Below are 27,126 nucleotides of genomic sequence, written 5' to 3' on the forward strand. Positions count from 1 at the left end.
GAAGGTGTAGTTGCAGCCCAGTGGATAGCAGAGAAGGGTGTTGGTTTGCTGGGTATGCAGGAAGCAACCCTTCAGGGCATAGGTGAGCCACAGCTGGTAGTCCGGCATACAAAGAGGGTGGGAGCACTGGTGCAGTAGGCCTGCAGTGCACAGAGTCCATATGTGAAGGGGTCACAAGCCATCGGGAGGACAGTGGGGCATGTGGCTGGGGCAGAGCAACCCAGGATGTCCTTCCCTCCCACCTCTGACCAATGGTGCAGCTGCTGGACCCAGCAGGAAAAGCCCCTTCCTCCTGCAATGTCCCTCCAGCACCTTCTACCTAGAAAGCTTAATAGCGAGCAACAGCTTGTTCGCTGTGAAAGAGAGATGCTTAAAAGAATCCCCCCAACGCAGTCATAAATAAATAAATAAATAAATAGATTGATTGAAAAAAAAAGAATCCCATCCATCATCACTGAGAAGGTATTAAAGGCAGATTTGGAGCTGAGAAACAGTACATTGGTAACTGGCACATTGATTCTTTGTGGTGATTATTTTTTCTCTCTTGCTGAAAGTTTGTAAAAGTCTTGCTTTGTCTTCAGTGTTTCCTTGGTGTGGGTCTAGTTTTCATTCCTTGTTTTAGACACTCAGCTGGTTCTTTCCGTCCAAGAACTCATGTCTTTAGTTCTGAGAAATCTTGAATTATTCAAATTATTTTTTCCTCTCTATTTTCTCTTTTCTCTCTTATTATTCAAATAGTGTACTTCTTGGACTGTTTTTCTCATTTTCTTATCTTTTCCTTTATACTCTGTTGCTTTATTTTTTTGGCTATAGTTTCTGGAACATTTCTTTAACTTTTTCTTTCAACTCTTCTACTGAGGTTTTAATTTCTGCTGTCATGTTTTTAATTTCAAAGAGCTCTTTTCTGATCCTTGAACGTTCTTCCTCTTTTTAAATAACATTTCATTTTTGTTTCATGAACATAATATCTTTTAGTGTCTCTCTGAGAATATCAGTGATACTTTTTAAAAAGTCTTCTTCCTGCACAGACTCTGTCAACAAGTTGCTTTTCATTCTGTTTTTTTGCTTGTTGGTGTCTTCTATGCTGAAGGTTTTTACTCAGGTATCTGTTAATCCTAGACAGTCTGATTATTTCTGAGAGGCAAACTGTATCAGTCAGGTCCCAACAGTAAACATAGTTTCACTCAAACTAGGGTAATTTCAGGAGGGTTTATTTACAAAATGCCTGTTTACAAAGGCAGAGTGGAGGAGCTGTGTCTGTGGTGGAGAAACACAGGGAGGCCCAGGTGACATCAGAGAGGAACAGAGGGGTAAACGGCCCAACCTCGCCTTCCTCCCTCCCTCCTGTTTACTTCCTGGCTTCCACGTTGGAGGGTGCGGGAGCCTGCTCATCCTCCATACCTGGGAGCGTCCCCCAGCAGAGGGCAGGGCGGGGGAGCAGATGGAAATATCTGACACAGGAGCAGAAATGCTGACCAGGAAGGAGCTCTGTGGGGGGGTGGGGGGGGTATCTGAGTGGGACTGTTTGCTGGGAAAATTCCCAAATGTCTGAATCTTTAGGTCTTTCCTCTCAGGCTCGTCAGATTTCCCGGAAAAGAATCTAGTAGTTGCCTTCCAGGGGTGAACACTGGTCTGGCCCCCTCGTATTCTGGTGCTGAAAGGAGCAGAGGGCTGTGGGCCTCGGCATGTAGCACTCCGCATACACACAGCCAATCCTCTTCTTCTAGAAACCTCGCCTATGCTCTCAAATGTGCCTGGGTGTCCCCCAGTTCATAGGTCCTGTTTTGCCCTGTTTAGAGAATAAACCTGCAGATTTCTGTGGGAGTGAAAGGGAGACAGTTACCCCATAATAGAAGGTAGAAGAGGGATATTGAGAGAGCTGCCTCTTAAATAGCTTTCAACCGCCCCTCACTATTCACACACACACACTCAGTTTCAGAGGTCCTTGGAACTGTCAGCTCATGAATCTTTGAGGAGTTAGTGGAATAAATTGTCTTCCCTGCTGACAGTTTAGGATTTGAGCTTTCTCAAGTTGGCTAAGTCAGTTACCACTGACCACGGTGACTTTCCAGTTCCTGGCCTCTGTCTGGAAGTCTCAGTCTTCTTTGGCTGACACACAGTATATCTGGAGAGGGCTTATGGGAAAGGGGAAGAAAAGGCATCCTGGGACCAGAGTGTGAAGTGTTTTGAGGAGATTGTACTTTTCTCTAGAGGCTGTGGATTTGGGGATGGAGCTAACAACTTGGGTCTAGCTATGTGGGCCCTTTGGTAAATTTATCTGGGTCCCAATTTTCTGTTGCTCCTGTGTGATGACTCAGTAGGGTGTGTGGAAGGAAGCAATGAACTATAATGTGGTTTACCGTGATATATTATTTTTCAATGCAGACAGAATTTTCCTGTCTTTATGTCTTCGCTAATACCGTTGCCTTTGCTTGAATTTTCTGTCTTTTCCCTCACCTCTCCATCTCTATTTACAGACATGGTACATGTAAGTCCAGCTCAGTGTCAAGTCTACTATGAAATTGATGCCCTCAAACTGAATAGGAACTCCCAAACTCCCAAACCTTTAATGACGGCCACTTTTTTCTCACCCTCATTCCTGTCTGTATTAGCCAGAGAAATGGAACCATTAGGATATATATCCTGTATAAGTGTCTGTATATGGATGGATGCATATATCCTGTGTGTGTGTGTGTTATCTCTCTGTATATCCTATATAAATCTCTTTTAATAAAGAGATTTATTATACAGAATTTGTTCATGTGATTTGAAGGCTAGCAAGTCCCAAGATCTGCAGGGTCAGCTGACAAGCTGGAGCCCCAGGAGAGCTGATGGTGTAGTAGTTCTGTCCAAATCTCACTTCCCGCCTTTTGCTCTTCCAGCCCTCCCAATACCTTTGTAACTAATTCCTTATATTTCATTCATCAATTGAAAAACATGTGGAGGGAATTCCCTGGTGGTCCAGGGGTTAAGACTTTGCCTTCCAATGCAGGGGGTGTGGGTTCAATCCTTGGTCGGGGAGCTAAGATCCCACATGCCTCACGGCAAAAAAACCAAAACATAAACAGAAGCAATATTGTAACAAATTCAATAAAGACTTTAAAAAATGATCCACATCAAAAAATCTAAAAAAAAAAAAAAATGTGGAGTGGCTTTTGCTTTCTTGACCATACGCTGATTATAAAAAGCAGACTTATCTATTTTATGGATATTATGATATCCTTCCTGGAAGTATAGTAATTTTGAATTGTTCTTTCTCCCTTCCACAATATTTTATTATTTTTATTTTTTTAATATAAATTTATTTTATTTATTTATTTTTGGCTGCGACGAGGCCTTCTCTAGTTGCAGTGAGCGGGGGCTACTCTTCTTTGTGGTGCACGGGCCTTCTCATTGTGGTGGACTTTTGTTGCGGAGCACGGGCTCTAGGCGCGCGGGCTTCAGTAGTTGCAGCCGCAGGCTCAATAGTTGTGGCTTGCAGGGGTCTAGAGCACAGGCTCAGTAGTTGTGGCACATGGGCTTAGTTGCTCCGTGGCATGTGGGATCTTCCAGGACCAGGGCCTGAACCCATGTCCACTGCATTGGCAGGCGGATTCTTAACCACTGTGCCACCAAGGAAACCCCTACATTTTATTATTGTGGTTAATGTACGTAACATAAAAGTTACCATTTTTAAGTTCACAATTTTAGTGGCGTTAAGTATATTCACAGTGTTGTGTAAACATTACCACTATCTATTTCTACAACTTTTTCATCCCAAACAGAAACCCTTTACCTTTTAAACAATAACTTGGGACTTTCCTGGTGGTCCAATGGTTAAGAATCCGCTTTCCAATGCAGGAGATGGGGGTTCGATCCCTGGTCGGGGAACTAAGATCCCACATGCCCAGGGGCAACTAAGCCCATGCGTGCGCTCTGGAACCTGTTCACCACAACTAGAGAGAATCCCATGTACCACAACGAAAGATCCCTCACCACAACGAAGATCCTGCAGGCCGCAACTAAGACCTGACGCAGCCAAATAAATAAATAAATATTAAAAAAAAAAAAAGAACTGAAAGCAGGAACTAGAACAGCTATATATACACCAGATATATAATATACACCCATGTTCATAGATGTGTGATCCATGTTCATTGATGTGTAATTCACAAAAGCCAAAATGTGGAAACAACCCGTGTCCATCAACTGATGAATGGACAAACAAAATGCTACAACATAGATGAACCTTGACAACATTATGCTAAGTGAAAAAAAGCCATACAGGAAAAGATAAATATTATGATTCCACTTATGTGAAGTACATAAAATAGGCAAATTCATAGAGATAGAAAGTAGAATAGTGGTTACCAGAGTCTAGGGGGAGGGAGGAATGAAGAGTTATTGGTTTTTTTTAAAAAATATATTTTTATTTATTTATTTATTGGATGTGTCGGATCTTAGTTGCAACACGCAGGATCTTTCATTGTGGTGCGTGGGCTCATTAGTTGCGGCACATCCTTAATTGCCCCAGGGCATGGGTGGATCTTAGTTGCCCAACCAGGGATCGAACCAGCGTCCCCTGCATTGCAAGACCAATTCTTAACCACTGGACCACCAAGGAAGTCCCATCGCTGCTTTCAGTTCCTTTGGGTATATAATAGGGGAATGGAATTGCTAGATCAGTTGGTAATTCTGTTTAGTTTTTGAAGAACTGCCAAACTTTTCCACAGAGGCTGCATCATTTTATATTCCCACCAGCAACGCTCAACAATTCTAATTTCTCCACATCCTCACCTGCACTTGTTATTTTCTATTTTTTGGTAATAGTTACTTTAATGGATGTGAAGTGGTATCTCATAGTGGTTTTTTTTTCTTTTTTAAATAAATTTATTTATGGCTGCATTGGGTCTTCATTGCTGCACGCTGGCTTTCTCTAGTTGTGGCATGCAGGGACCACTCTTCCTTGAGGTGCACGGGCTTCTCATTGCGGTGGCTTCTCTTGTTGCAGAGCATGGGCTCTAGGTGCACAGGCTTCAGTAGTTGTGGCACTCAGGCTCAGTAGTTGTGGCACACAGGCTCAGTAGTTGTGGTGCACAGGCTTAGTTGCTCCACAGCATGTGGGATCTTCTCAGACCTCGAACCCGTGTCCCCTGTATTGGCAGGTAGACTCCCAACCACTGCACTGCCAGGGAAGTCCCTCTCATAGCAGTTTTGATTTGGTTTCCCCTTATGACCAGTATCTTGAACGTCTTTTCATGTGCTTGTTGGCCATTTGCATATCTTTTTTGGAGAATGTATATACAAGCCCTTTGCCCATTTTTGAATTGGATTGTTTCATTTTGTTGTTGAGTTGTAGGAGTTTCTTTACATATTCTGAATATTAATCCCTTATCAAATACATGATTTGCAAATATTTTCTCCCATTCTGTGGGTCATCTATTCATTCTTTTTTTTTTTTTTTTTTTTTTGTGGTACACGGGGCCTCTCACTTTTGTGGCCTCTCCCATTGCGGAGCACAGGCTCTGGACGCGCAGGCTTAGCGGCCATGGCTCACGGGCCCAGCCGCTCCGTGGCATGTGGGATCTTCCCGGACCGGGGCACGAACCCGTGTCCCCTGCATTGGTAGGCGGACTCTTAACCACTGCACCACCAGGGAAGTCCCTTGTTGGCTTATTTTTTAAATGTCACATCCAAATACAATATCCTGAAGATTTTTCTATATTTTTTTTGTTTGTTTTTTGGCTGTGCTGTGAAGAATGTGGGATCTTAGTTCCCCAACCAGGGATCAAACCCGTGCCTCCTGCATTGGGAGCGTGGAGTCTTGAACACTGGACTGCCAGAAAGTCCTTTCTGTATGTTTTCTTCATTTTGAGTTAATTTTTGTATATGGTGTTAGGTAAGAACCCCGACTTCCTTTTTTTTTTTTTTTGGCCGCACCCGGAGGCTTGTGGGATCTTAGTTTCCCAACCAGGGATTGAACCTGGGCTAAGGCAGTGAAAGTGCTGAGTCCTAACCACTTGACTGCCAGGGCATTCCCCCTACTTCTTTCTTTTGCAGGTGGATATCCAGTATTCCCAGCACCGTTTTTTGAAAAGACTGTCCTTTCCCTGTTGAATGGTCTTGGCACCCTTGTCAGAAAATCAGTTGGCCATATCAATTACAGATTCCTCAATAGCACTGAAAAAAAAAATTCAATTAACCATATGTATAAAGACTTATTTGGGAGCTCTCTAGTCTAGCTCATTGATCTCTATGTTTGTCCTTATGCCAGTACCATACTGTTTTGTTTTTTTAAAAATAAATGTATTTATTTATTTTTGGCCGCGCGAGTTCCTCACTGTTATGCGAGGTCGCGGCGAGCGGGGGCTAGTCTTCGTTGAGGTGCGCAGGCTTCTCTTGTTGTGGAGCACGGGCTCTAGGCACACTGGTTTCAGTAGTTGTGGCACACGGGCTCAATAGTTGTGGCACTAGGGCTTAGTTGCTCCTTGGTATGTGGGATCTTCCTGGAGCAGGGCTTGAACCCATGTCCCCTGCATTGGCAGGTGGATTCTTAGCCACTGTGCCACCAGGGAAGTCCCACCACACTGTTGTAATTACTGTAGCTTTGTAGTAAGTTTTGAAATAAAAAAGTGTAAGTCTTCCAATATTATTCTATTTTTTTGGTCTTCATTCCCTCTTCCACTTTGATTAAAACAAAGACTCCTTGAATAAGGTTGTGAACATTCTTTGGTTATTCATGCAATAAATATTTATTAAGTGTCTACTCTGTGCCAGGAACTTGTTTTATGCACTGAGGATAGAGTGATGACCAGACAGACACAGTGCCTACGAGAAGGCAATAAGGGTTCTAAGTGGGACTTCCCTGGTGGCGCAGTGGTTAAAAATCCGCCTGCCAGTGCAGGAGACACGGGTGCGAGCCCTGGTCCGGGAAGATCCCACATGCCGCAGAGGAACTAAGCCCGTGCGCCACAACTACTGAGCCTGTACGCCACAACTACTGAAGCACGCCTGTGCTCCGCAACAAGAGAAGCCACTGCAATGAGAAGCCCGCGCACCGCAACGAAGAGTAGCCCCCGCTCGCCGCAACTTGAGAAAGCCCGCGCTCAGTAACGAAGACCCAATGCAGCCAAAAATAAATATAAAATAATAAATAACTTAAAAAAAAATAAGAGTTCTAGGCAAAAAAAGAGAGATATGATAGGTGTGGACTAGTGCGGTGAATATAGAGAGATGCAGATGGACTTGAGATCTGTTCTGGATCACAGTGCTGTAACGAACTGGATGACAGAGAAAAGGAGAAGGAGGAGTTAAGGATGACTCCTAGGTTTCCGACATGGGCAGAGGGTTGGGCAAGTCCCGAGGTAGAGAGCACAGGAGGGACATCAAGTCGTGAGAGGAAGAGGATGGCTCATTTTTGGACACATTGAGTTTGAGCAGCACATGAGACCTCAAAGTGGAGATGTCAGGTATGCAGTTGTATGTGCTGATCACAAGTGCAAACGAAATATTTGGGCTGAAGATAAACATTTGCGAGTCAGTGCAAGTGGATGAAATAGACTAGAGAGAGAATGTTTGGGAGGAGAAGGTGGCCTATAGAGTAATTTCAACATCAGATTGAAGAGGAAGTGTTTATAAAAGAGACTGAGAGGAGTGGCCAGGGAGGTGGGAGGAAAGTGTGATAGTAAGGAAGCCAAATGAGTGAATCAAGAAGGAAGGAATGGTAAACCTGTCCAAGTCTGCTCAAAGGTCACATATAGTAACCCTAGAGTATGTTTCTGTATTTCTTAATCTGGGTGGCAGTACATGGATGTCTATTGTATGATTCTTTTTACCTTTATATGTAATTAATATAGTATTATATATAAGAGTAATCAATTATAGGTATAATTAACATGAACAATTATTAATATATTAGGTATTAGCTTAAGATAAGAAGGGCATAATCTGTCCTTCTTATCTTTGAATTTGTTGTAGTGCCAAGCTCCAAGTTTGACACATGGCTGACATCCAATAAATATTTGTTAGAAACATAATGCTATTTCCTAGCAACATGCTGAGTTAATACCATGTGCCTGGCACTGTGCTAAGTGATTCATGTGTAATATCTCATGTAATCCTCATGTCCACCCTATGATTTTGGTCCTACTCTTGGTCCTATTTTACTGGTAAGGAAATCAAGGCTGGGAAAGATTAAATAACTAATACAAAGATGTCAAACTGAGTCTGTCTGACTCAAAAGCTTCAAAAATTTATTTCATTTCATTTATTTATTCTTTTAAACAGCCTTATTGAAATATAATTTACATGACATATAATTCTCCTACTTAAAGTGTACAATTCGGAACTTCCCTGGTGGTCCAGTGGTTACGACTCCAAGCTCCCAATGTAGGGGGCCCGGGTTCGATCCCTGGTCTGGGAACTAGATCCCACATGCATTCCGCAACTAAGAATCCGCACGCCACAACTAAAAAGATCCCACATCCCGCAGCCAAGATCCCACACACGGCAACTAAGATCCCGCGTGCCTCAACTAAGACCCGGCGCAGCCAAATAAAATAAATCAGTAAATAAATATTTTAAAAAATGAAGTGTACAATTCAATGTTTTTTTTAGTATATTCATAGATATGTGCAGCCATCACCACAGTCTATTTTAGAACATATTTATCACCTCAAAAAGAAACACAATAACCTTTAGCTATCACCCCTCTGTTTCTTCATCCATCCCCTACGCTCCCAGCCCTAAGCAACCACTAATCTACTTTCTGTTTCTATAGATTTCCCTATTCTGGACTTTCACATAAGTGAAATCTTATAATATGTGGATTTTTGTGACTGCCTTCTTTCATTAGCATTGTTTTCAAGGTTCATTCATGCTGTAGTATGTATCACTACTTTATTCCTTTTTATAGCTGAATTATATTCCATTGTACGGAGATACTGAATTTTGTTTACCCATTCATCCACTGATAGACATTTGGGTTCTTTCTGCTTTTTAGCTATTATAAATGATGCCTCTTTAATATTTGTGTACAAGCATTTGTGTGGACAAATATTTTTATTTCTCTTGGGTATACACTCGGGAGTGGAATTGCTGGGTCTTATGGTAACTCTATGTTTAATTGTTTGAGGAACTTCCAGAATGTTTTCCAAAGTGACTGGAAAGTAGATGTAGATAAGGGACTTTCCACCAGAAGTAGATGAGGGACTTTCCTGGCAGTCCAGTGGTTAAGACTCTGTGCTTCCACTGCAGGGGGCACGGTTTCGATCCCTGGTCTGGGGAACTAAGATCCCACATGTCGTGTGGCCAAAAAAACCCCCCAAAACCAAAAATCAAACAATGCTGTTCTTCAATTAAAATTGAATCTTAAAAAAAAAAAAGTGTATGAGGTTCTGATTTGCTCACATCCTTGTCAACACTTGTTATTATCTGACTTTTAACTTCTAGCTGACTGAAAAGCTTTTAATCTCTATGCTATATTGCTTGAAATTTAAGAAAATTATGTTCAGCATGATCCAGAAAAGTGTATAATATATTTAGCAAAGAGACTCATGAAAATGGTCGGTATAAATAAGGTTTTTTCCTTGGAGGAAAATTTCAGTTAGCAGAAAAAAAAAAAAAGATATAAGTAACACCTTCCTTCTCCCATAAGTAACACCCATCTCCACGGGGTGGGCGAGGTTACCACACATGTAGATTATTATCATTATCAGGCTAACAGTTCCTGAGCACTTCCTGGGTGCCGGGACTGAGCTAAGTACATCAGATAGTTTTCTCAGTTAATCCTCACAGTAGCCCTGTGCAGTAGAAACTCTTACTATTCCCGTTTTACAGATAAGGAAAAATGAGGTTGGAGAAATGGGGTTTAGAAATTATCCAAGATCCTCAGCTGGTCAATGGCAGAGCTGGATTTGAATTCGGGCAATTTGGCTCAGAAATCTGCTTACACATGTATGTCTGCACGTATGTATACAGCTACACATCCAGGAATGATTGCTAAAGAGCCAGCTAATGGACACAAATGGAGTAAGCGATCAGCGATGGGAAGGGTAATTATTACTCAACCCTTATTCTGTGAAAATCCAGAGTGTAATGCAGCTTCTGCTGGGAAGTGAAAGAACAAACAGCTCACATGTACTTGTGAAATCCAAGTTTAGACTATCTTCCAGGAAAGGTAAAATGACAGACAGAGGTAGAAACTGCAGAGGCCCCAGCCCTGAGAAAGAATACTGTTGACGGACAGAAGCAAACTGGTCTGGAGTGTTAAATCTGCTGCTAAATTGTTCTCTATTCTAGAACACTGTTTAACCCATGAAGCTAGAAGGGGTCTAAGAGAGTGTCTAATAACCAAATTCTATTGCAACCTGTTCACTTTATGGGTGATATAATGAGCTATAATTAAAAAACATATTCAGATGGACTCTTCTGTCTTGAAAAAAATGTGCTCTGGGAAAATTTACTTTTACATTTTTGAAACAAACACTCATATAGGACCTACCACGTGTGGGGCATTGTTATAAACATTTTACATATGTAATTAAGTTAATTCTCATAAAAATCCTATGAGACTACTTTTATTTCCCCTATTTTACAGATAGAGACATTGAAACGTAGCGACGTTAAGTAATTTGTCTAAGGACACACAGCTAATAAGCAGCAGAGCTGGAAACTGAGCCCAGGCAATCTGGCTCCAGAGTCTGTGTACATAGAATTATATTGTATACTGCATTTTAAAAAGTCCACACTCTGAAGGAGTTTCAAGTAAATCCTTTAATAACACGGGTCATCTCCCTTCCCCACCTACTCAATAGTGCATCTATTTTATATATCTGAATTTTCAAGCCCCTAGTTTGTTTAATTTTATAATTGTGATGCTTTTTTTAAAATGTGGTAAAATGTACATGATATAAAATTTACCATTTTAACCATAATTAAGTCTGCAGTTCAGCGGCATTAAGTACATTCACATTATGTACAACCATCACCACCATCCATCTCCAGAACTCTTTTCATCTTGCAGAACTGAAACTCCATCCCCATTAAACAATAATGCCCATTTCTGTCTCCCCTCAACCCCTGGCAACCACCATTCTACTTTCTGTCTCTATGAGTTTGACTGCTCTGTGTTCTTCGTATAAGTGGAATCATACAGTTTTTGTCCTTTTGTGTCTGGCTTATTTCACTTGGCATAATGTCTTCAAGGTTCATTCATGTTGCAGTGTGTGTCAGAACTGCCTCTCTTCTTAAGATTGAATAATATCTCATTGTATAGAGATACCATATTTTGTTTATCCAGTCATTCAAAGATGGACACTTGGGTTGCTTCCACCTTTTGCTATTATGAATGATGCTGCTGTGAACATGGGTATACAAGTATCTGTTTGAGTCCCTGTTTTCAATTCTTTTGTATATATACCCCAAAATGGCATTGCTAGATCATATTTTAATTGTGCTGCTTTTTAGCAGTTACGTTATAACATTCTATAAACATTACAAAAGGGGAGATTTTATAAACCTTTTGGAGAATGGTGCTAAAAATCCCTTCTCAAAGATGTGAGATACACACACACACACAATGGATATAGTGGAATACTACTCAGCCATAAAAAGAATGAAATTTGGCCATTTGCAACAACATGGATGGACCTAGACGATATTATGCTTAGTGAATAAGTCAGACAAATACTGTATATTATCACTTATAGGTGGAACCTAAAAAATAAAACAAATGAATATAACAAAACAGAAAGAGACTCACAGATATAGAGGACAAACTAGTGGTTACCAGCGGGGCAGGGGAGAGGGGGTAGGGGATTAAGAGGTACAAAATACTATGTATAAAATAAATAAACTACAGGGATATATTGTACAGCACAGGGAATACAGCCAATGTTTTATAACTTTAAATGGAGTATAATATATAAAAATATTGAATCCCTATGTTGTACACCTGCAACTAATATAATATTGCAAATCAACTATACTTCAGTTAAAAAAAAAATCCCTTTTCTGAGGGCCAACTCAGCTGGTGATGTGACGAAAAAGGGAACAGAAAATGTATTAACCTCTGCTGTAGATGGTGAATGGAGAGAGCCTGAGTGTTTCGTGGAGCTGAGGTTCACTTCCACTGTGAAAGTGGAGAAGTCTTCCCAGGCAGGATGAGGGTGCCGGGCCCTGGCTGGGGCTTGATCTTTGGGGGTGCTGCTGGCCTAAGACACTGAGTTCTGCTGATTAGAGGGGTCCCCATGTTATACCTCAGCTGGCCGCATGCTGTCAACCTCCTCCCAGATGAGGAGAAAGGGAGGGGAAAGTTTCAGGGAATAATGAGCACCTTCCGGTAATTATCGATTAGTCAGGGCAGGAGGCCAGGGGAGGGCTCTGCAGGTCAGCCCGATCCCACTCCCCACCCCTGCTGCATTTCTTAGGATCATGATTGCCCCTAAAAGTGAATAGAAAACAAAGGGTATTGTTTTAAACTCTCCCAGGTGAGACTAGCCCTAACACAGCAGCCCAAGCCTGGAGGGCATGGTGGCAGGGAGAGAATTAAAAAAAAAGAAGACTCCTTTGAGTCAGTATATCTGGGATCTTGACCAGCGGTCACTGCCTGTTTCATCTTTGGCAAACCAGTCTCCCTCAGGAGGTCTGAGGGCGGAGGAGCAGATGATGAATAATACGTTTTGGATTCAAAACAATTTGTGTATTTATTCTATGGGGGCCTCCAACAGACTTCTGTCTGCGGCAGACTTTAAGAGGCTTAATCTCTTCAGGTCAAAGGTGAGAGAGGACTTGCTGGTTGGGAAGGAGTCTGATAAAAGCGGTACCACAAGGACCTACTGTACAGCACAGGGAGCTATACTCAATATTTTGTAATAACCTATAAGGGGAAAGAATCTGAAAAGAAAGTAGATATTTATATGTATAACTGAATCACTTTGCTGTACACCTGAAACTAACAGAACATTTTAAATCAACTGTACTTCAATTAAAAAAAAAAAAAAAAGTGGCACCAGCTCAGAGCTTCTCCCTCTAGGGGAGACCAGGGTAACTGCAGGGACACACACAGTGGAAGGAGAGTGTCTGGGAGGCCCAAGAAGGGGGTGTCTCAAGTGCCAGGGACCCCCAGCCTACTCTCCCCTCTCAGCCTACCTATCCCTGAGTGCCTGCTGTGATGGGATCGACAGATGTCCTGCAGTGTCCTTGGTCCTGTGCTCACTGCACCATCCCTCAGTGAGAGTTCTGGGTCAAGAGCCAGACTTCACTCCAGAGCTGCCAGGTACCAGCTGTGCGGTCTTGATCAAGTCATCTCACTTCTCTGACCCTCAGTGTACTCTTCTGAAAACTGGGGACACTATCTCCTAGTTCTCGGGGTTAAGAAATTCAAAGGAGATCAAGTTGTGAAAGCATTTTGTAAGCAGCACAGTTACCCAAGAGGGGTGCCCTGGTTAAAGTCCTAGCTGTCTCTTCTACTGCAGGATCACTGCAGTGAGTCTGACAGTCGAGGTCCCCAGGGTGCTTCAGCCCTGTCTGGTCTTTTTTTTCTTTTTAAAATAAGTTTATTTATTTATTTTTTTAGTATTGGCTGTGTTGAGTCCTTGTTGCTGCGCGCGGGCTTTCTCTAGTTGTGGCGAGTAGGGGCTACTCTTCATTGCGATGCGTGGGCTTCTCATTGCGGTGGCTTCTCTTGTTGCGGTGCATGGGCTCTAGGCACGCAGGCTTCAGTAGTTGTGGCTCGCGAGCTCTAGAGCAGTAGTTGTGGTGCACGGGCTTAGTTGCTTCGCAGCATGTGGGATCTTCCTGGGCCAGGGCTCGAGCCCGTGTCCTCTGCATTGGCAGGTGGATTCTTAACCACTGCGCCACCAGGGAAGTCCTTTGTCTGGTCTTTATTTCTGATTTCTGGTGACCAGATAGCCCCATCCTCACTCTGCAATTCACCCCAGAGCTCTTGCCAAGTCTATATCCCTCACAGGCCTGAGTCTTCTCCTCTTCCTGGGGGCAATAAGCCTGGCCTGAGACACTGGTGACCCCCATGGGTGCCGGCATCAAGAACCAGGCCTGGGAGAGGGCAGGTCAGGCTGAACTGAATATGTATGTTTTCTTCTCTTCCTTATCAGTGTTTTTCATAACAAAGCCTGGAATGTTGGCCCATGAATTTTGAACCTTCACTTAGTGCAGAACCCAGGTGGGGCTTGAAGGAGTTCAGAGAGTCTGCTCAGACTGTACCCCAGGGGAGGCCACATCTCCCCGACAAAGGCCCTCCACATGCCAGGCCCTGCTCAGCCGTGTGCATACAATGATGAGCTTTACGGTGTGGCAAGGAAGATGGGGCGGTGAACAAAGTCAGGAGGGGGTTTTGAGACAGCACAGAGACAGACCACCTAATCCAACCTCGTGGATGATAGGATTCCAGGGAAGCAGTCAACCTTCCTGGAGAAGACATCGTGAGTCTTAAGGGTTAGTAGGGTGTAGGACAAAGGAGGGTGTCAACTGAAAAAAAAAAGTTGAGAGTTCTATTTAATTTGGCAGACATTCTTAGGACTTCAAGACAGCATCTCAAATAAATCTGAGAGACTGCTCCGAAGAGGCAAGAAGGAAACCAGGATATATGGGAGTTTTTGCATCAAAAGACCAGGTAGTCGGAACATCAAAAGATTACTGTTAATAAAAGAAAACCAGACATCTGAAGTTAAGGAATGTGGTGCTTTTCTACGTATGGGAAGATGCAAGAGTCTGGGCTCACTGAAATCATTCCTTTGAAATGCACCTCAGCTACCTGGGGCCAGTATCCTGTGTTTTTCTCATCCTGAGTTTCCTCAGGGGGCACCGTGGGGGTAGCAGGGTGACGGTTTGATGGCTGCAACATCCTTTGTTTACTAACATGGCAGGCAACAATTTAGTTCTCTAGGGGGATTTCTGGCAGAGGGAATAACTTGAACAAAGGTGTGGAGTTGAGAAGACATAAATAATATTGTAGAAACAGAATTATATTCAAGCTTGGAGATGCAGAAAATGAGGCTGAGAAGATAAAGATAGGCCAGATGTTTTCACATGAACCACAATGCCAGTAACTTGCGTATTGCTACTCTCGTCATACAAATCATGAAATAGAGGCTCTGAGGCGTTAAGTAGTTTGCCCTAGTCTCACAGCCAGCAAATGGCAGAGCTGAGATGGGAACTCGATCTGTCTGACTCCAGAACATAAGTTCCGGCTGGTGGTTTGGACAGGGCAGTCCACTTCAGTGCAGAAGAAGGGTGCGGTCTGAGACACTTGTTCTTGGGCTTGAACATCCCTCTTTCAGACTCTCCTCTCTGAGCAGAGGGCTTTCTGCAGCCTTCTGGTTTCAGTCCCCCTTTGATTTTTTTCAGGTCTGTATCTGCAACAAATAGAGGGGAAGGGGGCAACCACAGTGGGAACCACCTTCCAGGCCGCCTGCAACCTCATTTAAAATATCAGGAGAGAGGGCCAGTGGCCCAAAGGTCTACCTTTCAACATGCCTTTTTTCCCCCTCTGTCTGTGGGTGTGGCCAGAGCAAGCCCACCGCCCATGGGTGGTTCCCACAGAGAAAGCCAGATGCACAGGGTCTGAGGGCTGCATTTCAGAAGCTCTGTTTCTTCAGACCAGGTCCCATCCACCGGGGGCTTCTGTCAGGCCACACCCATTCCTGCTGTCCCAGGAACCTGGATCCTGGTTAGGATCAGTCTGAAGCCCAAAGTGGAAAAGCACATTCTGATTAGCAGTTGCTGGGCCAGAAACTTTTTAGCTGAGACCTTATTTCAGCACTTTGTGCTCCCTCCAGACTCGGCTCTGAGGCCACCCTGTCAGCTTCAGGCTCCTTGGGGAATCTTGGTGAGCCCTTTCAAGAGCTGGTTGTGGTTACTTCTGAAAGCCAAGCACCAGTTTCTGTCTGTCAGATCAGGAGGGCGGACATGCACGTTTTGACATCAGTTGAGCACCTGTGGTCTGGACCCTGTGTCATGTGTATAGAGCTTCACAACCACGGTATCTTCATAAACATCCCGACCACTATAGACTTTCTTATATCTGACAGATGAGGAAACTCGAGGGATTTCAACAGAAGTCACAGACACAGTAGGTGGAGGTCTGGATGGGAACTCAGGTCTTTATCTGCTTCCAAAGTCCAAACCTTCTCCCTGCCCGTGCTGCAAGGAACAGACAGGCACGGAGAGAGAAGGTACCTTTACAGTAGTGAGTCCCCTGATGCCCAAGCCTCATCCCAGATCCATTAAATCAGAATGTCTGGGGGTGGGACCCAGGCGTCGATGGTTTTCGGGGCTCCCAGGTGATTCCAAGGGTCAGAAAGGGCTGCCAAGCACCGCTTTACTGTAACGGTAAAAGGCACATCGCCTCCTCCAGGGCTCGCCAGGTGCTCCTTTCACAGAGCAATCCTGGTCACGAAACCAAAAATCAAAACCGAGCCGGTGGTGTTTGATTCCCCTGCTCTGATCAACAGAAGTCGGGAGGAGGGCCGCCGGCTGAGCTCGCCCCCACCGGGTTCGGGGATCCTGCCCTCGCGGCTCAGGTGCGGCGCTGCGGCAGGAAGCCACTCCTCCGCTCGGCCGGTGCGCGGGGCTGTTGCGCCATCCGCTTCGGCTTTCGTAACAGCACCCTGGAACGGCCGAGAGACAACTCCAGCGCGAGTTCCTCAAATGTTTTCTTGCTTTGCCAGGACCGTCCGCTGCTCTGAGTCATGTGTAAGTGGGAAGTCGCACTGACACGGAGCGTGGCCAGAGGGAGCCGAGCCGAGAGCGGCGCGGGGATCGGGGACTCGCCGTGCGTGCAGATCGCGGGCCCCCAGGGGATGGGGGCTGCCCTCGGGGCTTAAGCCCGCCCGCCGCCCCGCCCCGCCCCGGCCGCCCGCTCCCGACCCGCGCGTCCGCCCGCCCGCCCGCCTCTCTGGGACCATGGGGCATTAGCCGAGGAGGAAGCATGCTGGCCGTCCGCTGCGCGCTGCTGACCGCCCTGCTTGCGACGCCCGGGACGGCGCTGGCCCCGGGGGGCTGCCCCGCGCTGGGTAAGGGCTTCGGGCGCATCTGGAGGGCTGGAGCAGCTGGCGGGTGAGGGAACCGCTGTGGGCGCCGCAGACGCGGGGCGGCGGAGGGAGGCCGGAGCGGTGACGGCCCCCCTTGTCCGGGGCTAGCTTGGGTTCCCGCGGCACGAGGTGAGGCACCGGGCTGACCCAGCTGTCCGGTGGCGGGCGCTCGCTCGCGCGCCCCCTGCTGCGTCCTGCGCCTTTGGCCGGGCGCGCTTTCCCCGTGACAGCCCTGCGGCCGGGTAGCTCCCTGCGGTCTGCGTACAGGACTTGGTGTGTTCTCAGAAACCTGATTTCCTTGTCTCCTTTCCCAGTGCCCCAGGAGTCCTTACACAACTGCGGCCCGGCTTACTTTAAAAGGAGATGCCCTCGCGGGGTGGAGTTCCTGCCCGGGGCGTCTTTTGTACCAGCGCCCCCTTTGCCCCTCAGCTTTGGGGAAGGCATCCCGCCTGGCTCTCCCCTCAGCCCCCCGGGTTTATGTGTGGATGACAGTGCCTTGACTGTGAAGGGAGTGACATCATGGGCGCTGAGTCACGGACCCTCCCGCTGCCCGCTGCCCGCACTCCCTTAGGCAGACAACAGCTCTAGCAAGCCGTGTGCCTCAGCCCTGGGAATTTAAGCCAAGTGGGGAGGTTGGCCAGGGATTGGGACGTCTTGAGGCGGGCACGCACTGGACTCCACTTCCAGATGAGAGAAGGAGGGGTGAGGCAGAGGGCACGGGACACTTGTTGCTCCTGTGGACTGTAATGTACCTTTGGCCGCTAGTCCTTTCTCTGGGCTCTGGCGGCATGCCCAGCTGCACGTCTAGGCTCTCCTCTAGAGGAGCTGGGCAACTGCTTCTCCAGAGGTTTATTTTAGGGTCTGAGGGCTTCTTTGAGGACACAGCGGAAAACCAAGGGGGCAGCCGGCAGGCTTCTGGGAACAGATGGCTGGGGAGACGGTGGCTCTAGCTTTCACTGCGAGACCCGCACGGCGCTCCTACCCTGGGTGAACACCCTCAGCCTGACCCCTCCCTGCTGGAGAGAGCCAGGGGCTGGTGTGCCTGCAGGTCTCTTTGCCTTCTGAATGGTTGTGTTCCTCGTGCTTGGGAGAGGAAGGTAAAGGGATTCTTTTTCTCAGCACACATTTATAACCCCTGCCAGTAACAGCCATTGTTGATTGAGGCCACCTAGGCTTTACACACGTTTTCTAATTCTCCACTGGATCTAAATAATACTTTGTTCCAAAGAGGAGGCTGAGGTTCAGAGAGGTTGGGATGGGAAGTTGTCAGGCCTAGTTGGTGGAGGCCCACCCCTCCATGGCCCTGTGCTTGGGGGTGGTAGATCCTAGCCCAGCAGGCAGAGCTGGGGGTGTTTGGGGGCCAAGATGAGAGTCACCCCTGGATGGCTGAGTGCTGGGCAGAAGAGGCCAAGGGAAGGGAAAGCCTGGGTTTGCCCACTGTTTTATCAGAGGGAGGCAAGGCAGGGGTGAGGCCTGGGTCGCCCAGGAGGGCACAAGGCTTCCTTGCCTGCCTGTGTTGCTATTCACACCACACCCCAGGGCACCTGCCCCAGGGAGGTTACTGCTGTAGCTGCTGCTTTCTTTTGCTCCTAAGTGGCTGCAAGGTACTGCGAGGGCAGCCGGTTGCAGCCAGTTCTCCATTTTCCTGGTGCTCAGGTGGGACGAGCCAAGTGGTCTCAAGGCGTCGACAGGCTGTGAAAGGCAGAACTGAGAGTTTGGGGAGGAAGTGAAAGCCCTCCCAGTTCAGAAGGAAAATGCAGAGAAGTAGAAAATACCCAGCTCCCCTCCCACACCCACAGAGACTCAGCCCACAAACTTGAGAGCAAAAATAAAGACATTGTACAGGAAGCATGGAGCAAATGACTGTGAGATGCCTTGCTTTGGAGAAGTAAGGGGCCGAGAGGGGTAGCAGAGGCTGGAGTTAGTTTAGAGGGGAAATCCGCTGGCTCTCCGGGCTGTGGGCCCACTTTTCTTGGGATCAGCCGCTGCCCACACGTCCGAGAGCTGGCAGGGTCACTCAGGTGAATCGCCGTCTAGGGGCCTGGATTAGCTGGGACGTAGGTGTTGGGTGTGGAAGGCCTGGACCTCGGTGACTCAGGTTCCTTCCATGATCTGCAATGCAAGACGGTGTGCAAAACAAACACGTACACCTTTAAATCTCTCAGAGTCCTGTCTCAGCCTCTGAACTTCCCTTTACAGCAACCTCTTTCTGCCCCCAATGTCTACCTGCATTCCTAGTCTCACCCTAAACCAGTATTTCTTAAAAGGGTAGTTCTGGGTCTGTTTGAATCAGAATTGGTGTGTGTGTGTGCAGGTGTGCCACATGCACTGGGGGTGGGGGTTGGGTGCTTGACAAAAATGCTGATTCTTGGCCCCCACCCCAGATTTACTGCAGAGAAATGTCTGGAAGTGAGGCTCAGGAAATGTCCTTTTCGACAAACACCCCTTGTGATTCGCAAGTTTGAGGATGACTGGCTAAGTGGTGTGATTGAGGAACTGAAGGAGGGCCCTCCCCCACTGGGCTTCTAGTTGCCAGAAATCTCTCCCCACTTTAGCTCTGCCTCTTGTTTACTCATTGCAGCAAACATTTATTGAGTCCTGTGAAGCCCTGGGATCAGCCACCCTGAGAGTCTACCTTAAAAGGAGCTTGAAAATGGTCAAGGTTAAATCCCTAAGAGGGACTGAGAAAACCTCTGACCTGTCCCGCTGGGTACCAGCTACCCAAGGACAAGGTGTCGGAGAAGGGGGTGTGGACCAAGACCCTGAGACAGCGGCACGTGGACCCTCACTGCATATCTCATCTCTGACCCTCCGCGTCTCCCTCTGTGGACTGGGTTAACAAATCCTCCCCTTAGAGGGTGTTTGTAAGGATGACACAGAGCCACCCCAGTGCTCACTGCTGTCAATTCCCCTCCGCTTCTCCTGTCCCACCAGGCCTGCGTGCCACCGGCCCACCTGTGAGCCAGAGCGTGCCCATCACCTAATCTGGGCTTTTCCAGGTCAGTCTTAAAGGTCTAGAGCTGTTCTCTCGAATATGGTAGCCATTTACTAAGTATGGCTATTTGAATTTAAATTAATTAAAATGAAATCAAATTTAAAATGTAGTGCCTTAGTTGCGCTAGTCACACTTGGCTACCGTATTTGACAGCGCAGGTATAGAGCATTTCGCGATCATTGCAGAAAGGTCTACTGGACAGCACTGGTCTCGAGTGCTACACAGTTTCTTCCAGAGGTTTTCTGTTGCGTCTTCCTTTATCTCTCTCTGGACCTTCTCTCCACCTGAACACAGCTCATCCCGCACAGGTAATGGTTAAGGTTTTGGAGCCAGACAGATCTCTGCCTGGCCCTGCCATGGAGAAATAACGTGAGCTTGGGTGAGGGATTTTACTTCTCAGAGACTCACTGTTCTCATCTGGAAAATAGAAATAATTCATATACTACCTTGCAGAGTTGTTATGACAATGAAATGCCCTAAGTAAGGTACTACAGAGTGTACAGTGAGGTCTCTAGCACAGAGCAAATGCTTAAATGCGCGTAGCTAATAACTTACTCATTTGAAAAAAATATTTTGAGCTCCTCCGATGTTCCAAGCACTCTTCTAAGAGCTGAGGATACAGCAGTGAACCAAATAGCCAAAAATCCCTGGCTCACTGGGGCTTCGCTTTACTGGGGATGTAAATTAAATATATAGTATGATAGTGACTAGTGCTAAGGAGGAAAAATAAAGCAAGGGCGGGAGATAGGAACTGCGTACGTGTTGAGGAGGTTGTAGAATTGATCTTTTCGAGGGGAGGCCAGGGAAGTTCTCACCAAGAAGATGATGCTTGCATGAAGGCCTGAAGAAATATAAAAATATTTAGGGATTCCTTATACTCCCATCTTGTGCAGGAAAATTCCTGTCTCCTCTTTAACAATCTGGTCCTACCCGAGGGCCTGTTGGGTTCTGGAGCAGAGGGCTCTGTGGGGACACACGGGTGCCCTCTGCCCCGGTGAAGCTTGGGGTTGTCTCTGGGGAGACCAGGCCTCAGCCATGGGGCCCCTTAGACTCCAGCTGGACAGGGAAATGCTAAATGTCCTGTTGCTAACTGTCATTGAGGTATCAGTCTTTGGAAGAGAATCCTTGAGGACTGGAGTGGCAAGAGGAAGATGGCAAAAAAGAGGCTTTTAACTCTTAGACTGTGTTTGGTGAAGCCCTGGGGAGTTTCTTTTGGATCATCTGTGTGCTTTACCCTCTTATGCACTTGAGATCCAAAAAGGTCCAAAGTCTCTGGCATAGTCAGGGGCTTTTCTGGCATGGTCCTGGGTTTGGCCTGACTTCTAGCTGCACCTCACTCCTACCTGCCCCCGCCAGCTCTGCCCTCTGGCTCTGCTCTTAGGAGTGTGCCCCCTGAGGCCCTGCATCCAGGTTGTCTCCCAGCACCTGTGCTCAGTTTCCCTCCACCTCCCAACTTCCTTCCCCGAAAAGCATCCTCTGGTTTTCTCTCTCTACGTGATGGTTACAACAACCGTTACCATACTGAGTGACGACCATACACGGAACTGTGCTGGGCTCTTTGCATCTGTGACCTCATTTACTCTTCACAGCAGCCGTCTGTGAGAGGAGTCTGAGGGCAGTGCATCGATGCGGTAGACTGTAGGACACCAGGTTTTGCTGGGGGGAGATCAGGAGGTCCGTTCAGACACGTTGAAACTGAGTTTTCTATTGGACAAGGCGAGAAGATGCTGACGAGCTGGGTACGGAGTCCAGAGTTTGGGAATGAGGACTGAGTTGAGGTATGTATTTGGGAGTCGACTGATGGCAGATATTATTTCAAGCCTTGAGAGTGGCTGAGATCACCGAGGGCGAAAGTGTAGATGGAGAAGAGACGAGGCCCCGGGCTGAGCCCTGGGACACTCCAACCTTCTCAGGCTGGAAAAGGAGGAGGAGACTGAGAAGGTGAGACCAATGGAGCAGGAGGAGAACCAGGAGAGTTGTTGTCCAGAAAATCCAGTGAGGGCAGTGCGTCAAGAGGCAGAAGCACTCAGTGGCGTCAAACGCTGCTGAGAGGCAAGAGGACAACCTAACCAGTGGACTTAGCTACACGCAGGCCACTGGTGACCCTGACTTGATGTGAGGAGTTTCGGCGAAATGGTGAAGGCCTAAGGCTGACAGGAGTGGTTTGCAGAGAGAGCAGGAGGAGGGAAACTGGAGCCGGCTGGTAGAGGCTACTCTTCAGAGGATTTTAGCCGTAAAGGGGAGAAAAGAAATGGACTGTTCGTTGGCTGGAGAAGTGGGGTCATGAAAAGAATTTTTCAAAAAATGACTGAAAGGGCTTCCCTGGTGGCGCAGTGGTTGAGAGTCCGCCTGCCGATGCGGGGGACGCAGGTTCGTGCCCTGGTCCGGGAAGATCCCACGTGCCGCGGAGCGGCTGGGCCCGTGAGTCATGGCCGCTGAGCCTGCGCGTCCGGAGCCTGTGCTCCGCAACAGGAGAGGCCACAACAGTGAGAGGCCTGCGTACCGCAAAAAAAAAAAAAAAAAAAAAAAAGACTGAAATCTCAGCATGTTTGCTTGCTGATGGAAATGATCTAGTAGAGATCAAAAATTGACAGAGAGGTGAGAATCGCTGAAGCAGTGTCCTTGAATAGGTGAAAGGAAACCGAGGCTCAGAGAGATTAAGCAACTTGCTCAACGTCGCAGAGCAAGGAAGTGACAGACCTTGCTCTGAACCTTGCTCTTTCCACTGTATCACGTGTGTCACCCACAACTCCCACCCTTCCCAAAGCATGGTGACTTCAAGGTTATCGTCTCTGTTCTCAGTGTCCTCAGACTCACCAGCTCCATATGCACTGGTGTGGCAAAGACAGCCCTACTTTTGCCCCAGGAAGTGTCCTTCTTCAGTACTTCTCTTAAGAAGAATAGTTAAGGCCACAGTGTATGTTTAAGCCATTGCTCTGTAACCTCCTCCTCCCCCATATCCATTCATATCACTTTGGGTCAAGGGAATGTTTTGTAACCACATGTCACTGTAAGTGATCTTTCTCTGTCTCTTAACAAGGCAGCTGGGACAGCAGAGAGAGAAAACAGCTCAGGGGTCAGACAGTCCGGGCCTGTCTCTTGACTACCCGCTTAACAAACCAGCAGACCTTGGGCCGAGTCACTCCAAGCCCAGACAGAGCAACACTGTCTTGAGGCTGAAACAAACAAAAGCAGGTGCTTGATAGCTGCTATTGATCTGAAGACCTCATTTTGATGGGAGGAGAGGGGGAGGCTATAGCATGAAGACTTTCTCACAGAAAAGGGGAAAGACCCACTAATGCAGTGGGAATAATAATTACAACTGTTCACATTTTTGGAGAGATTAGGTATGTCCTGAAAATAGTGCTAAGTTTTTAACATTAGTTGTTTTTTTTTATATATTTAAATCTTTATTTATTTGGCTGCGCGGGGTCTTAGTTGCGGCACGTGGGATCTTCCTTGCCGCGTGCGGGATCTTTAGTTGCAGCATGTGGGATCTAGTTCCCTGACCAGGGATCAAGCCCGGGGCTCCTGCATTGGGAGTGCGGAGTCTTAGCCACTGGACCACAAGGGAAGTCCCTACACAGTCTCCTTTTGATGGACATTGGCTTTGGGCTTGTTTCCTGTCTTGCCATTACAGACAGTGCTTTGGGAAGTAAGTGCATATCCATCATGTTGCCTGAGCTCAAGAACATCCGCAGGATAAATTCCTTGAAGGTGAACCTGTGGGTCGAAGGCCATGTGCATTTGTACTTTTGAGTGAGAGTGGAAGTTGCACCAATTCATACTCCCCGCAGCAATGAGAGAATGCCTGTGTCCCCACACCTCTGATGAAAATGTGTTATTAAACTATTTACACAGAGATGGCATCTGTGTGGAATTAATTTGCATTTATCTTATCTGAGTGTGAATATACAGGTTTTCCCATGTTTAAGAGACTATTATTGCATAACCTGTTTCTATGAAGTGCCTGTTCATATTCATTGCTCATTTTTAAAAACTGGGTTGTTGGGTTTTTTCCTCTTAATATATTAAAGAATTTAGCCCTCTATGATATGAGTTGTGAAGATTTTTCTCTAGTTTGTCATTTGTCTTTTGACTTTTTTGGGTGGGGGGTGGTTTTTGTGTATTAAAAAAAATTGTAGTTGGGTTTATCAGTTTCTTTTATGACTTGTACGTTTTGTATCATACTTAATAAGATCTTCCCTATGCCAAGATTGTCTTAAAAGATTCTTTTTGGGAGGGAGTAAAAAAAAGATTATTTTTTTCGGGTGTCTTTAAGAATTTTTTGTATTTAAATGTTTGATCCATTTTGAATTTATCATGGACTGAGGTATGGCTCTAACGTTTCTTCCCCCAGTTATCACCTGATGTCCTTTTTTATAGTTTATTGAATAATCCATCTTTCCACCACTGATTTTAAAAGCCACCTTTAAAATCTACCAAATTACTGTATATACTTGGGTTTATACTTCTTGTCCGCAGATTGAGTAGTAAAAAAGCACAAATTCTGAGGCCTGATTGCTTGGGTTTGAATCTAGGCTTACCCCTAATTAGCTATGTAACCAGCCTCCTCTTCTGTAAGATAAGCTGTTGGGAAGATCAAGTTAGGTCATCTACGTGCAAGCTTATAACAGCACCTCTATATAGCCAACACTCAAACTAAGCTATTTTAAAATAATTGTAGTAAGATACAAAAGCATAACATTTATCATCTTAGCCATTTTATTTTATTAAAATAAAATTTATTTATTTATTTATTTATGGCTGCATTGGGTCTTCCTGGCTGCGTGTGGGCTTTCTCTAGTTGCGGAGAGCGGGGGCTACTCTTTGTGGCGGTGCGTGGGCTTCTCACTGTGGTGGCTTCTCTTGTTTTGGAGCACAGGCTCTAGGGGCACAGGCTTCAGTAGTTGTGGCACTTGGGCTCAGTAGTTGTGGCTCATGGGCTCTGGAGCGCAGACTCAGTAGTTGTGGCACACGGGCTTAGTTGCCCCATGGCATGTGGGATCTTCCTGGACCAGGGCTCGAACCCGTGTCCCCTGCATTGGCAGGCAGATTCTTAACCACTGCACCACCAGGGAGGTCAGTCATCTTAGCCATTTTAAAGGGTACAGTTCAATAGTGCAGACAAAGCTATTTTTGGTTACTATTACTTCTGAACTTTCTAGTCTCCTCCATAGTTTTGTCTGTCTACTCATGTGTCAGTACCACACACTGTTTTAATAACTATAGCTTTATAATATGCTTTAGAGTTTGGTAGGGCTAATCCTCCTCTCAGTTCTCTGCTTTTTCAGAATTTTCCTGGCTATCCTTGCTTGTTTACATTTCTGTTTGAACTTTAGAATCAGCTTGCCTACTTCCAAGAAAAAAAAGTCCTGTTGGTATTTTTGTTAGGATCAAGTAAAATTTAGAGAAAACTTAGGGAGCACTGACACAATTATAATGCTGAGTCTCCCTAGCTCAAAACATGGTAGGCCTGGCCTGGCTTATTTATGAGGGGAACAGGCTGGGGGCAGGAAAGCTGGAAACCAGGTTTCACAGTTTCACTGAGGGTAGATATGCCTGCTCTTCCATTCTGAGCTGCTTTCTTCATGGTGACATGAAGCTAGACCAGTGTGTGCGTGTGTGTGTGTGTGTGTCTGCTCATGGTACATGGGAGTAAGGAGAAGAATGTAGGCTTGAATTAGGGGCTTTATAAAATGTGTATGGCAGTGTGACATACATACGGGAGAGTGTGCTCAGCATAAATGTAACAGCCCGATGAATTTTCACAAACTGAGCATAGCCGTGTAACCACCACTCAGCTACATGACCAGCCCCAGCAGGCTCTCCTGTGTCCCTTCTAGTCACTCCCTACCACACCTCCACTCTGTGACTTCTCAAATCTTTAGCTTTGCTTCCTCATACCTAAAGGGGTGGAGGAGTGGAAGCTGGGGCAGGTGGTGGGAGTGGATATGGTTTGGGATGGGGAAGGGGGAACAGATATCAGGTATGTGCTGCCCCCTGCCCCCCTTTGCTTCCACAAACACAGGAAAGACCCTGATGTGGGTCAGGCTCCTGGTTAGACTCCAAGGCCAAGTTCAGAGACAGGAAGACAGGACCCTTTGTGCTGTGTTCCTGGGAAGGCACTGGACTGTGGGGCCAGCATGACCCAGAGTCCCAAGGCCCAGGGCTCCAGTCCTGGCTACACCACACACTGGCTGTGTGATTTCTGGGCCCTGGTTCTCCTCATCTATAAAAATGGGCAGGTTGGCTGAATCATCTTGAAGGGCCTTTATAGCCCTAGAAGAGCAACTCTTAGATCAGCACCCACTCCGTGGCTGTAGCCCCAGCCTAGCCCCTTTCTGGACCCAGGTCCCGTCTGTGTCCACCTGTGGCCATGTGCCCTTCTTACCGGCCTGCGTAGTCTTGCCTTTACTCTTTTTATTTCTCAATCTGCTTCTTGGGGTTTGGTGGGGGTGGGGGAATTGAATTGTTTGCCCTCCTTTGATATCTTTTCCTCTAATTAGTTTATAATCTCTGAGAGGTGACCCAGGCCAGACCTTCCAGGCTGGGGCCAGCTGATTATCTGTGATGCTGCCAGGGGAGGATTGAATGTTTTTCTTGTGAGGAGTTGGTCACACGTGGTGGTCTCTGAGTCAGCAGCCAGTATTACCTTTTTATGGTCCAAAGGAGCCTCCCAGACCCTCCGTCCAAGCAGTAAGTATACAGTCCCTGGTGCGGATGGAGGGGAAGGCCATGCCAAGATAAATACTGACTCCACCAAATACAAGACAAATATGAGCAGGTACAGAAGTACAAACACATTAGACAGAGAGGAGGGCAGGAGTCAGCAACCTGAGGAGTGGGCTGTGGAAGAGGTGGGGCTGGGAGCTGAGTTAGAGAAGGTGGCAGGGGCCACAGAGGCCCAGTCCTAAATGGCAGGGGAGGGCGTTCTGGGGATTTTAGGGAAGTGAGTGGATGATCTGGTGAGTGTGTGAGATTGGGAGTCCGTCGGGGAAGGGGGCGCTTTTAAACTATAACTCATCACAAGAGTGCTGTTGCTGTAGGGTAGAAGGAGAAAGATCAAGGGTATTTGGCCCCCGGTTTCCTGGGAGAGCC

At 46.6% G+C, this 27,126-nt stretch overlaps 1 protein-coding gene across 3 annotated transcripts in view; it reads left to right on the forward strand.

Moving 5' to 3' along the window:
- Positions 1-16,701: 16,701 nt before the first annotated feature.
- Positions 16,702-27,126, forward strand: part of IL6R (interleukin 6 receptor) — a 50,585-nt gene continuing 40,160 nt past the window's right edge. For 2 of the 3 annotated variants that reach the window (XR_004348379.1, XR_004348378.1), the window contains exon 1: positions 16,702-17,012. Coding sequence is in view for 1 of the 3 variants with exons in the window: in XM_032622198.1 (XP_032478089.1) it covers positions 16,928-17,012 (85 nt within the window). In the remaining 2 variants the exon portion in view is untranslated. The remainder of the gene's footprint in view (positions 17,013-27,126) is intronic. The other variant, XM_032622198.1, reaches the window with a different exon arrangement.

Source organism: Phocoena sinus, chromosome 1 (genome assembly GCF_008692025.1).
Source record: "Phocoena sinus isolate mPhoSin1 chromosome 1, mPhoSin1.pri, whole genome shotgun sequence".
NCBI classification, from domain to species: domain Eukaryota; kingdom Metazoa; phylum Chordata; class Mammalia; order Artiodactyla; family Phocoenidae; genus Phocoena; species Phocoena sinus.